The sequence below is a fragment of the Anastrepha ludens genome, chromosome 3 (genome assembly GCF_028408465.1).
Source record: "Anastrepha ludens isolate Willacy chromosome 3, idAnaLude1.1, whole genome shotgun sequence".
Taxonomy (NCBI): Eukaryota; Metazoa; Arthropoda; class Insecta; order Diptera; family Tephritidae; genus Anastrepha; species Anastrepha ludens.
Genome location: NC_071499.1, coordinates 121,275,014 through 121,291,126, shown reverse-complemented (window position 1 = coordinate 121,291,126; position 16,113 = coordinate 121,275,014). Strand labels below are relative to the sequence as shown.

Sequence of the window (16,113 nt, the reverse complement as noted above, 5' to 3'; positions counted from 1 at the left end):
CCTAATTTTTTTTTTATATTAACTTACGTTAGTAAAAACCTCGGCAAAGGTTGTAGATAACAGCTAAATAAAATAACAAAAACAATTATGAAATCTCTACAGTACTTTAGGTAGATTGGCAACAGTTGTTTATAGCTGTGATTAGCGAGCGTTTGCTATTCTTACATACATATATTTGTAGGTATTCTTGTCATACAGGATACCAACTCGTAAATATTATTAGAAGTTTGTATTTTTTTTTTAATTAAAAGAAATATTCTTTTTCTACCAATTATTTTCTATTTTTCCAAATATTATTTTGGTGAAAACAACTATTCTAAAATTTTTTGTAAAGATATTTTAAATATTTTTTTTTTTCATTTATCTATTTTTTAATTTTTATAGTATTATTATAATATTTTTTTATATATTTTTCTAAAAAATAGAAAACCTAAATATATATGTTATGATAATAGTTAGTTTTTGAATATTTTTCAATTATTTAATTTATTAGTGTGAGACAAAGTGGTGCAACATTAATTATCAATTCTGTTTTTGAACACTTTTTTTACCAAATAAAAAAATAATTTTCATCCAATGAGATTGTGCGAAAAAAATGTTCGAGAATACACAAGGTGGCGCAAAATTAATCATCAAAAAATTATTATTTTTTTTAATAACTTTTTTACTAAACAAAAGAAAAGCAAATGATTTTGGGTGTTTCAAAAACATTATTTTGTCCTTTATGCGCTCCATTGCTTGACTTTTTGTATACTGCAGCTGTGTAGTTCGCGGGCGTCAAATATGATTGACGTACGACGCCATTTATAAATGATGCTTTCCATTTCAGTTCAACCGGGCTATTTGGGACATGTTCTTCGATTTCGATGTAACTCAAATATGTTGCTCTCTGCTCAAAATAATGAGACACGTATTTTTTTGTTCGCCCGAAAAAGTTTTTTTTCAAGATTTATCGGCAATTTAGTTCTTCGGCTCAAAATCGATTTTTTTTTCATTATATAAGAACTTTTTTTTTTAAATGCTCATAACTTAGTCAAAAATTAACAGATTTTAATGCTTCTGGGTTCAAAATGATCGTCATTACTTACATGAACGACTTCATGTAAAAATAATTGCAAAAAAGTAGTTGAACATTTTTTATTTTCCAAAAAACAAAAAGTGCGAAACAAGTTTTTTACTCAAAAATTCATTACTCAAAAACAACTCATTTTAGCTACTGGGCATTCAGCTCAATTGAAGTTTGAGGTATCCTCTTGATTTGGAAAAAGTTATAAAAAAAACAAAAATACACTTTTTGAAATATTGAATTTCGAAAAAATCTCAATTTTTTTTCTTTTTTGCTAAATAAAAAATTTTCAACTACTTTTTGCAATTGTTTCTACATGTAGTCGCTCGTGTATCTAATGACGATCATTTTAAACCCAGAATTATTAAAATCGGTTCATTTTTGACTAAGTTATGGGCATTTAAAAAAAAATGTTCTTATATAATTAAGAAAAATCGATTTTGAGCCGAAAAACAAAATTTGCCGATAACTCTTGAAAAATTTTTTTTTCGGCCGAACAAAAAAATACGTGTCTCATTATTTTGAGCAGAGAGCAACATATTTGAGTTACATCGAAATCGAAGAACATGAAATGGAAAGCATCAAATTTAAAAAATAGTAATTATAAATCTTCCGATAGGGCAATTACTTTTGCGCCACCTTGTATTTTCCTGTAGTTTTTATTATATAAACTCCATTTGTCTATAAACCAATTTAATAATTTGATGTTCTTTTTTTATTTTATGTTTCTAAAATAGCTTTTAATTATCAAATAAGTTTACATTTTTATTTATTTTTAATAGTTTTTTGTAAAAGGTTTTTCATGAGTTTTCGCTTTGTTTTTTTATTTTTTAAATTTTTCTTATATTTCATTTAAATTAAAAAAACTTTAAACTTTTAAATTTTAATTTTTTCATTATGTAATTATTTATATTGTCAAAAATTTTAAATGCTCTTTTATTTTATTTTGTCAAATAAGCTATTATTTATTAAATATGTTTTAATGATTACTTATTTTAAATAATTTTTAAATATTTTTTTGTAATGACTTTTTTTGTATTTTCTACTTTGTTTTTTTCTTCTTATTTTTTTTTAATTTTTCTTATATTTCATTCAATTAAAAAAAACTTCTATATTTCAAATTTTGGAATTAGGTTTTAATAATTAAAAATGTTATTTATTTTTAATTTTTTCTAATTTTTTTTGGTAATTAAAATTTTTATATATTTTCTACTTTGTTCTTATTTTTTTAAATTTTTTAATTAAATTTTTTTTTTTAATTTTTCTTATACTTCGTCCAATTTAAAAAAAACTTCCAAGTTTTGAAATTCCGGAATTTTGTTTTCCGAATGATTTTTATTTATCAAATATGTTTTAATTTATTTATTTTTAATTTTTTTTTTAATATTTTCTTTTGTAATTTCATTATTTTATATATGTATTTTGTATTTTTTTTTAGTTGTTACATTTTACTTAATTTTTCTTATTTTCAATAAATTAAAATTTTTTTTAAATAGTTTTTAATTATCAATTATGTTTTAATTTTTATTTAATTAAAATTTTTCTAAATACTGTTTTTGTAATTACATTTTTTATATATTATCTAATTTGTTGTAACTTTTTTGAAATTTTTCTTATATTTAACTTAATTAAAAAAACTTTATTTTTTTCTAATTTGTTTAATTTTTGGAAATTTTTGTTTTTTTATATATATATTATTTATATTTTACTCAATTCAAAAACTTTAATTTATTCAGATTTTGTTTATTTTTCAAAATAGTTTTTAATTATCAAATATATTTTAATTTTTGGTTATTTATTTTTGATTTTTTTAATATTCTTTCTCCATATTTTTTTAATTGATTCAGTTTTTTATTAATTTTTTAATTTTTCTTAGTTATACATACATACATATATCAGTCATTAAAAAAATTTAAATTATATTCAAATTTTCATTATTTAATTTTTTTTCAGAATAATTTTTTTTTAAACTAGCTTTTCGGTTTTATTACAAATATGTTTGAAACTCTTTTCTTTAGTTTTTATTATTTTTGTTTATTATTTATTTTATTTTATTTTTTCTACACATTTTTATATTTGTTAAATATTTTTTAGTATTTTAAAATTTTTGTTATTTATATTTAATCTATAAAAAATTGAAATGTTTTCAAATTTTCGTTATTTCCTCTGTTTCGTTATTTTTTATATTTCACTTATTATAAAAAATTAAAAAGTATGTCCTTTAAAGTTGTTTTTATTTATAATTACTTTTATGAAGTATTTTGAATTTCGGTATTTTTACAATTTCTTTTAATAAACAATTTTATTTTAGTTCAAGTAATTTATTTGAATTTTTTTCATTTGATTAATATTTTATTTGATTTCCATTATTTTTCCCCATTTTTTATTTTTTTTTTGTTTATTTTAATTTTTTTCCAAAATTTTTTTATTACTTTCTTTTTTAACTCTAATTTATATATTTCATAGTTTGTTTACTTATTTTTCCTTTTAATTTCTGTTTTTTTTTTAATAAATTCTTAATGTTATAAGAATAGTTGAAAGATTCTTATTCTTCTCTAATTTTTCATAAATATTTTTTTATATTTTTTTATGTTACTTTTATGTTCAATATTATGTTTTTACTTTCTATTTTTTTTACATTATATTTTATTGTTTTTTACTTATTTTTAATTTTCTTTACTTATTTTTTTTTAACTTCATTATTTTCGATAATTTTATATTTATATAAAAAATATTATTATTAAATTTTGTTTAAAAATTTATTTATTTTTATTTCTTGCCTTTTAAGTTTATGTTTTATTCTTATGTTTATAAATATTGTTATTGTTCTTTAATAGTTTTAATACGTTTTGTTTTATTAAAAACTTTTATTTCTTAATTCTAAATACATTTTTTCTAATATTTTAGCAAATTCAATTTTTTTAGTGAATCATGATTAATAATTTATTTTTTTCTTATAAATACAATTTTTCTAATTTTTTAGCAAATTCTATTTTTTTGTTTTACTTTTGTGTTGAATTCGCTATATATATTTAATATTATTTATACTCTCTCTTAAAAACTTTGAAAGCGTAGTATAAAACCAAATGCCAAATAAACTCTGGTAAATTATGCCTATAAATCGAGCTAACTTCTAAGCTTGATAATACCTATTCCAACTATATTAACTGCATTCTAGAATAGTTCCCTCTACTGAATACAATAAAAGCTGATTTATAAGTTTGAGTGAAATACCCAGAGTTCAAATAGTCTTAGTCGTATTTCCATGATTATGATTAATTCTCTAAGGCTGTACCTTCTAATTATGAATAACTTCACCCACTTAATTCACTATCCGTTTCTAGATGCATCTGTACGTCATTACTACCAACTTTAACAGCGTCTGATAGTTCATTTTTTCCGTAAGCTACACTTTAAAAATTGGTGCTTTGCCTTGATGAAAAGAAGAATGTAATGAAGAATGCTTTGTTTCTCTGTTTAGCTAAAAAATTATAAATAATAACTAATTACGTTGAAAGCTTCGTCGAAAACTAACAAAAATGTGTTCACTTCTGCTGGCCAGTTAAGTTATACTTAGGCATACGCTTATTATTCTTTTAAAATTTCATTTATCGAATCTCAAGGCATAGACCTTTGAAATGATGAAGAGTTCTTTGTTAGTTTAGAGCGATTCTATGTCAAGTGCTTCAAGTAGATATTTTCGACATTATCGTGAATTCTTCTAAAAATTGGTTTACTTCTAGGCTTGAGTAGAAAAAAAAGTAAAATGAGAAAAACTTGAAAACAATTTTATAATTTTTAAATTTATTCAATGTTGGAAAGCTTGGAATTGAGCTTTTTAAGTGAAATATCTTTGATTCTTTTTAAAATTTACATATATTTTTTTAATTAAACAAAAAATCTCATTTTTTAAGTAAAAAAAGAAAATTTAAATAAAAAATAAAATTAAAAAAAATTTTAAATAAAAAATAAAAGTTTTCATAAAATATTTGAGGAAAAAAAAATTTATAAAATTTTTCATAAAATGTTTGAGGAAAAAAATAAAAAATTTTCATAAAATGTTTGAGGTGAAAAGTAAAATTTTTTCATAAAATGTTTGAGGAAATAAATAAAATTGGTCTTTAAGTTCCTCGAATATTTTATTTATAAAAAAGTTTTAAATAAAAAAAAAAACTATTAAAAAAATTTTTTTTAAATAAAAACAAACAATTTTTTTAAATTTTGTAAATTTTTTTTTTAATTTAATTTAATTTAATAATTTAGTTTAATTTTTCTTAAAGTTATTTTTTTTTTTAATTTTAGGATAAAATATACTTTGAAAAGATTTTTTTGTAACAAAAATTTTGTTTAATCTATTTTTTCTAATTTAAATTTGTTTGTTTTAATTTTTAGGATAAAATGTACTTTGTAAAGAATTTTTTTTAAGGAAAAATTAGATCTTTTTGTTCAAAATTTTTAGTTCAGGAAAAGTAACTTGCATTTCAGCATCATTGTCTTCAACGATAAGTTCACAAATTTCCAAGTTTTCCCCATTTCCCACTTGCGCTTTTCATTAAAGTTTTTGCGCTCAATGAAGTTTTCTGCGCATATCGCAAATAATTTATCTCGTAAAAGTTCTGAATAAAGTTCATTAAGGGTCTAAGAGACATTAAAAAAATGCAACAAAAAAAAAAATCCAAAAAAATTTATTTTCTTCCTCAAACATTTTATAAAAAAAATTCAAGTTTTTCCTCCAAACATTTGATAAAATAATTTTATTTTTTTCGTCAAACATTATATAAAAAAATGTATTTTTTCCTCCAACATTTGATAAAATAATTTTATTTTTCTACCCAAAAATTTTATACACTTTTTTTCCTCAAACATTTTATAAAAAAAAAAACCTTTTTTTCCTCAAGCATTTTACAAAAAAAATTTTAGTTTTTCTTCCAACATTTGATAAAAAAATTTTATTTTCTTCCTCAAACTTATCATAAAATAATTTTATTTTTTTTGTCAAACATTATATAAAAAATTGTATTATTTCCTCCAAAATTTGATAAAATAATTTTATTTTTTTACCCAAAAATTTTATAAACATTTTTTTTCCTCAAACATTTTATAAAAATATTTTTTTTTCCTCAAGCTTTTTATAAAAAAAATTTTATTTTTTCCTCCAACATTTGATAAAAAAAAGTTTATTTTCTTCCTCAAACTTTTGATAAAATAATTTTATTTTTTTCCTCAAACATATTATGAAAGAATTTTTTTTCCTCAAAATTTTATAAAATAATTAAATTTTTTTCTTCAAACACTTAATGAAAAAAATTTTTTTTTTCTCATGAAAAATTTTGTTTTTTTCCTCGAAAATTTTATAAAACAATAAATTTTTTTTTCTCAAACAATTGATAAAAAAAATTATTTTTTTCCTCAAATATTTTATGAAAAAATTTTTTTTTTCTTCAAACATTTTATAAAAAATATTTAGCATTTGATAAAATAATTTAATTTTTTTCCTTAAACATTTGATAAAATAATTTAATTTTTTCCTCAAACATTTTATAAAAAAAACTTATTTTTTTCCTCAAACATTTTCTAAAAAAATTTAATTTTTTTCCTCAAAGATTTTGGGGAAAATTTTATTTTTTTCCTCGAAAATTTTATAAAATAATTTTATTTTTTCCTCAAACATTTGATAAATTTAATTAATTTTTTTCCTCAGTTATGAAATTTTCTTTCCTCAAGCACTTGATAAAATAGTTTTATTTTGTTATAAGAATATATAATATATAATAAATTATTAAAGCAAACCCAGCCAAAATTTTTTTTTTAAATGTCAAAAGAACTTGAGATATTTCACCGACAATTTTCAACATTGAATAAATCTCAAATTTATTAAATTTGTTTAAAACTTTTTTTAGTTTCAGCTTCACGCTCTGGCACCACATTGATTCAAAAAATCTTGAAACTAACGTAATTTTTATCTGCCTAACACTTAACAAGCACTGCGCTTAAAAGTATGCAAGAATTTTCGAATATTTCCAAAAAACAACGCCACCAAAATATTTCATTTGTAGCTAACGAGAAAAAACGAAACTATCTACGCATAATTCTTGTCAATAACGTAGTGTTGTATGTATGTATGTATGTGTGTGTGGCTAATACCTGAAATCTATGTATCTGAGAACCCGTAAATGTTACTAAATCATAAATAAACCGAACTGGATTGTTTTCATATGCAAACGAAATATAAAAAGAAAAAAATTCAAAAAAATTAAAATTTGAAATATTGTAATAGCACATTAAAAAAAAATAATAAAAAAAAAACAAATAGCAGACAAATTGTTGAAATTCAATATGCAATCATCATCAATCACTTCCTTAACTTTAGGTATACACATGCATACATTTCACAAGCCAATGAATTCCATCGTCATTTGCAACAGCGGCATCTGCAAACACAGCAGCAGCAGCAGCAACAACAACAACACATGATTTACAATCAACAACATATGAATATATCGCTTAATTCAACAATGGTAGACGATGGCACGGGCAGTCTGTATGGCGGTGGTGGTATTGGCGTCGGCGGCGAAGCTTTACGTGCCGCGCGCTCTACAAGCAATCTGTCGCAAGTCGGCAGCGGTTTCGGCGGTGGCTTCAGTAGCATCGGTGGTGGTGCTGGTGGTGGCGGCGTTGGTTTGACGGCATACTACGCGGGCGTTGGTGGAGTAGCTGCGTCTTACTATGCGCGTTCAGATTATGCGGAGTCCAGGTGCTGCCAAGCAACAACTTTACTACTACTTCTACTACTACTACTACTGCTTTTTAGTTTCGTTTTGCTAGTAAAAAATGATACGTACAAAATTTATTACTCTATATTCGTATACGTTCGTTTGGTCGACTGCGTTAGGGGTGTTCACAGTGTAAGCAAGTTCTTGTCAAGACGAAAAACGTATTATTTATGACACGTTTTCATGCTTATAAATATTCGTGTATAACCACAAAACATGAGAGACGCTCTCTGAATATGATAATTAAATTGCAGGGTGTTCTAGAGCAGCGTAAATTGATTTTTCAGCATGGAGAGAATGTGAAATTTGGCGTCGAATATTTCTCTTTAACTGTTTGTTGTGATTTCCCCTCCTTATTCAACCGTTGACCAATCACAAATCAGTATTTCTCAACTCGATTTTGATGCTACGAACTGATAAAAATCATCATCAATCGTAACAATAACAACAAAAGCAGTGAAACCCATAAACATGTACGGGCCTCCAGGCAGACTCTTCACTTGTCATTCCTTTCACACTCCATCTTCATTATTTTGGCTCACGAGTTTACCATTTCATATATAAGTCGTTTAAGCATTTTTTGCTCATCATTTCCACTCATTTATTTCAATTTACCTTTACTAATCCATTTCCACTCATTTATTTAAATTTCTTGACTGTTTATTGGCCAGCACTTCAGTCAACTTTCCTCAGTGATTTTCACACTTAAAATGCTCAGTGAGCTGGAAAAAATTATTAAAATCTTATATAATAAAAAAAAACATTTAAAACGTGTTTTTTTATAGAGTTTCGTACTCTTGCATAGCCATCTTGACTGCTTACCACATTTTCAAATATACATCGTGCACTGTGAATACCCCTAATCATCTGTATGTGCATTTGGTTGACCTACATTGGCTTACATACAATTTTTTGCTTCAAATTAGTTTTAGTTGCATTACATAAGTGCATATTTGATATTTTAGTACATATTTCATACATATTTACATATATGACAATTGGTTACATTATTTAATGCATCAAATTTGGCAAAATTTTTATGTTGAATGTCTGAGTAGTTACGTATTTGTTAGCAGAAATCTATATCTGGGGTCTATCTCTTATGCATAAATGCATATTTATTTATGTATACAAAAAATACGAATTTAAGTCAAGGTATTTTTTCCATTTTTATATTTTTTCGTACGAAAAAAAAACTACTAAATTTATATTTATATACATCTACTTATTTATATACTTCTTACTTCATGAATTTTCGGTCTGCTGGCTGTTAGGAATTTCCTCTTTTATGGTTTTACGATATCAAATGTATGTATGTATGTATGTATATTTATTGTACTTCACTAATGGGTTGTATTTCAACTAAAAGGTCTATCTTTTACCATAAGTAATGGAAAACATATAAATGTTCTTGCCTGCCATGCATCTCATAATATGAAATGCGTTCAAATACGAAATTGTTTTCATATTTTCAGTCTTGCAATTCTTGGTGTTCGATATTTCCTACACAAACATACATACTACTTTAAACACAAATGTTGACACACTCGATTTTAGAAGGGATGAAATATTTTTTATGGGTATACACTAAATGGATTAGTTGCTAGTTGATGAAAGGCAAAAAATTGTCACTCATTCATTTATAAAAAAATTTTGAAGGCAATGCTATACTTTTTATAAATTTCGCATATGACATTTTTTTTAATAAAATGCCTTTTATGCAATTTAAACATTAAAAAGAGATTAAAAAATTTAATGTATCTTGAATTAAATTCAAAATCATATATTTTATAAAAAATCTTCAAAATTCTATAAATTCAGTATTTTAAAGTCTTTAAACATTTTGCTAAGATTTAATGAAATGTTTTTTTAAGGCAGTAAAAATATTTTTCATAAAAAAAGCTTAAAAAATAAAAATAATTAATTGAAGGTGTGCTGTAAATATTTCATTTAATCATTGCAAGATTTCTGTGGCTATGAAAATTAAAAAAATTAATTTAAGGATTTTTTTTAATTCAACAGCAATATTTAAATTTTAAAAATCTAATTTTGCTATTTAAATTTTAAAAATTGAATTTTGCTATTTAAATTTTTAAAATTAATTTTGCTATTTAAATTTTTAAAATTTATTTTTGCTTTTAAATTTTTTAAATAATTTTTTTTAAATTTTAATAGCACAAATTTAAATTTTTTAAAATAAATTTTTTCTGCTCTAAAAATTGAATTTAATCATTTCAAGACTTTTCTTGGTATAAAAATTAAGAAAATTAAGGAAACTTTTTTTTTATTAATTTTAGTAGGAATATTTAAATTTTTTAAAGTAAATTGTTTTTGCTCTAAAAATTTCATTTAATAGTGCAAGACAAGAAAAAAAATTAAAGGTATTTTTTTTTAAATTTAAATAAATTTTTTATTTTTAATTTTAATAGAAATGTAAAATTTTTTTTGCTTTCAAAATTTGATTCAATCGGTGCAAGACTTCTGTGGCTTTAAAAATTCTGTTATATATACTTTTCTTTAAAACTCTTACAAATGTTGCACTCAATTAACATCTCTATTCTTAGTGAATACCCTTTTTAACCACAATCCATAGAGTGAAAGTTTTTAATTGCTATTTTGTTTTGCTTTCAATCACTTTAATAGTAAACGTTTTTTTTTGATATTTTTGTTAAATGAAAAACTTTTTAATAAGATTTTTTTAGTAAACAGTTTTTAATGACCAAATTGTGTTTTGCTCTCGAAAATATCTTTAATCAGTGGACAATTTCTGTGCAAAGTGGTTTATGAAAAATGTGAATTAGTTTTTATATACTGTGTATCCTCTCTTAACGAACATCTCTCTTAAGCGGATACTTTTGCTCTCAGTATTTTCGTTTTGTCAGTGCCGTGAAAAATTTACTATAAAAATTTTCTCTTTTCAGCGAATTTTCTAACTAATTTTAAACTTAATGCATACAACTATTATTAAAAATGGATACCTCTATTTTAAGGGACCAACACTTTTAATCCAAATAAAATTTTTTTTTATAAATTTTTTTTTAATAATTTACATACATTTTTAATACATTTTGTTTTATAATTTTTTTTACAAAATTCGTTTTTACAAATTTTTTTTTAAATAACTTTTGTTTTAATAATTTTTTTTAAATAATTTTTTATAAATAAATTTTTCTAAAGCATTTTTTTTAAATAAATTTGTTTTAATAAATTTTTTTTAATACAAATTTTTTGATAGCCATATTTTTTCTTATTTTGTTAAAAAATTTTCTTTTATCGAGCAAAATTTGCTGATATTATTTAAACGAATTTCTAACTAAGTTTAAAATGAATACCCCTAGTTTTAGAGAATAAAACTTTTAATTAAAGTTTATAAAATTACATTTTTTAAATACTTTTCTTGAAGTACAATAATTTTGTAAAGCATTTTTTTAAATATATTTTTTTTTAATTTTTGAAAGTAGTTTTTTTTTAATTTTTTAAAGTATTTTTATTTTTTTTATTTTTTAAGTATTCTTTTAAGTATTTTGTTTTTTAATTTTTCTTTTTTAATTTTTTTTAATCCAAATTTTTTAATAGCCAGATTTTTTTTGCTCCTAAAACTCCATCTAATCGGTGTAAGATTTTCGCACCAAATTGATTATGAAAATTCTGACATATTTTTTATTAAATTTTCTATCTGATTCTGCAGAACACCTCTACTTTTAATTTAAATATATTTTATATTTATTAAATATATTTATTTTTATAAATTTTTATATGCGCCTAACTCTGCTGTGAAAGCGATTTTCGCTTACTGCCTTTCTCTTTGCTGTTTTAAAAATTTATCAACTTCTCAGTGCTTTTGTGGCTCCTGTTTTTTTTTCAATTTATTACTATTATTTAATTATGAATTCTTGTATTTTTCCATTCATTACAATACCTCATTATTATTAAGTAAAGGGTGGTCGAAATACAAGTCTCGTAGAAAAATTAATTTTGGTGAATAAAACCCGTTTTACCACATTTCTAGTTTTATTGAAAATATCAAACATAACATTTCCATTTCATTTTAATGAATTTAAAATACGCCTGGTCTGAAATGATGATTTTTCTTCTTAATTCGATTTCCAATACGAGTTGTTTGGAAGCTCATACGGAGCATCGACATTGAGATGAAATTGAAAGCAAAAAGTGACCTTCGCTCCAGTTGGTAGCTGCTTTAATCGAACAAATTGAGCATTGAAAGCTAAGGTTCAACCCGGATCGTCACGTAAAAAATGATGATGATGAACACTAACATACATTTGTAATTGGACCACCCTGTAAAAGTTATTCTTCATACCATTTCATTGAATATGGAAGCATATTATTTTATGTAAATATGTGCATTCATTATCTTTACAGTTATGTAAATATACTATTTATGTATGTATGCATATTTCAATGTGTATTACTACGAATAATCTTTTTCTTTTGCAAATTGTACATATTGCATGTCATATTATTTAAGATACGGATAAAACATTTTTCAATTGTGAAAGTCTAATTTTTTTACCTTAAAAACAAAATTATGGAACTTCATTTATAATTTCTAAACCTCAAAAATCGTCGAAATATGCGTGTGCACGTCGTTACAATAGTCTACTTCTAAATCAAAAGCTAGGAAAGGTTCTTTGTGCAATGGAAAAACTTCAGTGAATTTTAAATAAGTAAGCAACAAAGTTTAGGAAATGGTTTAGCTTTTCATTCGACTAAAAAATAGTTTTGTCGACGAGCAGTATTATTTCGGATTCATAAAATACTAAAAGAAAATCGAATACATTTAGTATACACTGAGTGTCTCTGAAAATCGTACAACTAATATTTTTGGACTTGTTTCCTTTTTGTGTGAAGTTAATGGTCTATTTATAAGTTCGTGCGGTTTTACAACAGATGGCGTAACTTGATTATTATTCCATCGATCCACATTTCCAAACATTCATTGGAGAGCTACTGTCGTAAGGCACAAACGTCAGTATAAGTTTTTTATTTGAAGCGTAAACAACAATATTTTTACCACACTTGAAAATGTCGAATTTCGTGCCAAATAATGTGTTTTTGCGGGGAATTCTTCTTCATTATTTTAATATGAAGAAAAAAGCAGCCGAAAGTCATCGTATCTTGGTGGAAGTTTATGGTGAGCATGCTCTATCTGAGCGAACGTGCCAGAAGTGGTTTGCACGCTTTAAAAGTGGTGATTTTGGCTTGGAAGACGAAGAACGCGAGGGTGCGCCGCCAAAGTTCATGGATACCGAATTGGAGGAATTGCTCGATCAAGATCCGGCTCAAACGCAAGAAGAGGTTGCAAAAACTTTGGGAGTTGATCAATCAACCATTTCCAAACGTTTAAAAGCCATGGGAATGATCCGAAAGGTAGGCCATTGGGTGCCGTATGAATTGAAGCCAAGAGACGTTGAACGCCGTTTTATGGCATGCGAACAACTGCTTCAACGGCACAAAAGAAAGGGTTTTTTGCATCGAATTGTGACTGGCGATGAAAAGTGGGTCCATTACGACAATCCAAAACGTCGGGCAACGTATGGATACCCTGGCCATGCTTCAACATCGACGTCGGCGCAGAATATTCATGGCCTGAAGGTTATGCTGTGTATCTGGTGCGACCAGCTGGGTGTTGTGTATTATGAGCTACTGAAACCGAATGAAACGATTACGGGGGATGTCTACCGACGACAATTGATGCGTTTGAGCCGAGCACTGCGAGAAAAACGGCCGCAATACGCCGATAGACACGACAAAGTTATTTTGCAACATGACAATGCTCGGCCACATGTTGCACAAGTGGTCAAAACATACTTAGAAACGCTCAAATGGGATGTCCTACCCCACCCGCCGTATAGTCCAGACCTTGCGCCATCCGATTACTATCTCTTCCGATCGATGCAACATGGCCTGGCTGACCAGCACTTCCGTAATTACGATGAAGTCAAAAAATGGATCGATTCGTGGATTGCGGCAAAACCGACCGAATTTTTCACAAAGGGAATCCGTGAATTGCCAGAAAGATGGGAAAAAGTAGTAGTAAGCGATGGACAATATTTTGAATATTAAATTTGTAACCATTTTACGTCAATAAAGTTTCAAATTTCGAAAAAAAACCGCACGAACTTATTCATAGTCCATTACTATAAAAATATAGTTAATTTTCTAAGAAAAATAGAATAGAATAGCTCCAAAACAAAGGCGAAGAAAAAATTAAAAAAAAAATAGAAAAATCTCAATACGATTTAAAAAAATGGTTCACTCTTAATAAGATTTTGTAAAATTGTTTCGCGTGTGCAGTCTATTAAATTTTATGTTGCTTGAATGAAGTGGCTAATATGAGCAGTTTAGGAGTTATGAAGTGTTTCGCTGTTAACCTTGCCTATTTTTTTCGCAGAGTAAAAACTATTTTCCACCAAAAAAATTTAATAAAAGAAAAATTAAATAAAAATAAATAAATAAAAAATAAAATAAATAAATAAAAAAATTAAACTAAAGTAAAAATTAAATTAAATTAGAAAAATCCAATTAAATAAAATAAATAAATTAAATTAATTAAATTAACTAAAAAACATTAAATTAATAAATTAAATGAAATACAAAAATATTAAATAAACAAAAAAATTAAATTAAATAAAAAAATTAATTAAATGAAGAAAATATATTAAATAAAAACAAAAAATTAAATAAAAATAAAAAATTATTCAATTAAAAAATTTAATGCAATACAAAAATTTAATTGAGTTAAAAATTAAATTAAATAAAAAAGTTAAATGAAATAAAACAATTAAATTAAATAAAAAAGAAATGAATAAATGAAAAAAATGAAATGAAAACATTAAATTAAAATAAAAAAAAATATTAAATTAAAAAATTTAATGAAATAAAAAAATTTAATAAAAATTAAATGAAATAAAAGAAATTAAATTAAAAATTAATTGAAATAAAAGAAATTAAATAAAATTAAAAAATTAAATTAAATAAAACAATTCAATTAAATAAAAAATAAATGAATTAAATAAAAAATTAAATTAAATGAAACAAATTAAATTAAATAAAAAATTAGATTAAATAAAAAATCATTAAGTAAAAAAAACATTAATGATCGAACAAATGCGCCAAAATAGAATAATCACTTCAGAGCTTGGGTTAAGCCGCATGAGAATGTACGCTGTCAAAGGCACTCCTCAAGGCGGATTACTTTCACCCCTTCTCTGGAATCTCGCTGTAAACAGTTTGCTTCGAAATCTCGAAAAAGCAGGCTGCAAGGTTGTAGCCTATGCAGATGATATTGCTCTCTGCGTGTCAGGCAAACACCTGAATACCCTCACTGAGCTCATGCAACGCTCAATCAATATTCTGTCAAAATAGTGCACCGAATGCGGACTAAATGCGAATCCAGCAAAGCCAGATCTTGTTCTCTTCAATAGGAAACAACAATCTCCTCCACTGCAAACAATAACTTTAAAAGGGGAATCATTACTCCTATCAGATTCAGTAAAATATCTAGGAGTTATTCTAGATAGGAAGTTGAGTTGGAAATTGAACATTGAAAACAGATGTAAAAAAGCTTTCATAGCTCTTTATACTTGTAAGAAAGCTATAGGCAAAACCTGGGGTTTTTCACCTCGGATCATCTATTGGATATATACCTCGATCATCAAACCAATACTCTTCTACGGTGTGGTTGTATGGTGGACAGCACTCAAAAAGCGGCGTAGAGTAGTCACAATTGATCGAGTCCAAAGAACAGCCTGCTTCCTGGTAACAGAATGCTTAAGTACAACACCTACTAAGGCTCTAAATACGTTGCTTCACTTGTTTCCTATCGATCTGGCTGGCAAAGCGATTGCAGCGATTGCAGCGAAAGCAGCGACACGCATGAATGCCATATCGAAATGGAAAAAGTATCTTGGCCTTTCGGCCATACTGAACAGGAACACTGTTATCTCTTCCGACATAGACTATCATGTAAGTCTTCCATCACCACCCTTGCTATTCTCCTGTTCACTCCCAACCAGGGAAGAATGGAAGACAAATCTTACCGAAATCCATGTCCCTCTGATTATATATACAGATGGTTCAAAACAAGACGGCAAAGTGGGATTTGGAATCTTTTCCAATTCCACTCACATCAATCTATCATTTAGATTACCGGGCTACTGTAGTGTATTCCAAGCGGAAGTATGCGCTATCTGGTATGCTGCGAAAACTATCTTAGAAAATAGAATATCACTAGAGGATATCCGCTTTTTC

General features: G+C 25.2%; 1 protein-coding gene across 7 annotated transcripts in view; it reads left to right on the top strand.

The window, feature by feature from the left end:
* Positions 1 to 16,113, top strand: part of LOC128858940 (uncharacterized) — a 47,213-nt gene that overhangs the window by 10,774 nt on the left and 20,326 nt on the right. For 6 of the 7 annotated variants that reach the window (XM_054095549.1, XM_054095552.1, XM_054095551.1 and 3 more), the window contains one exon: positions 7,437 to 7,820. The exons of the other annotated variant lie outside the window; for it this stretch is intronic. In XM_054095549.1, coding sequence (XP_053951524.1) covers positions 7,437 to 7,820 — 384 coding nt within the window. The remainder of the gene's footprint in view (positions 1 to 7,436; positions 7,821 to 16,113) is intronic. 7 annotated transcript variants of the gene reach the window in all.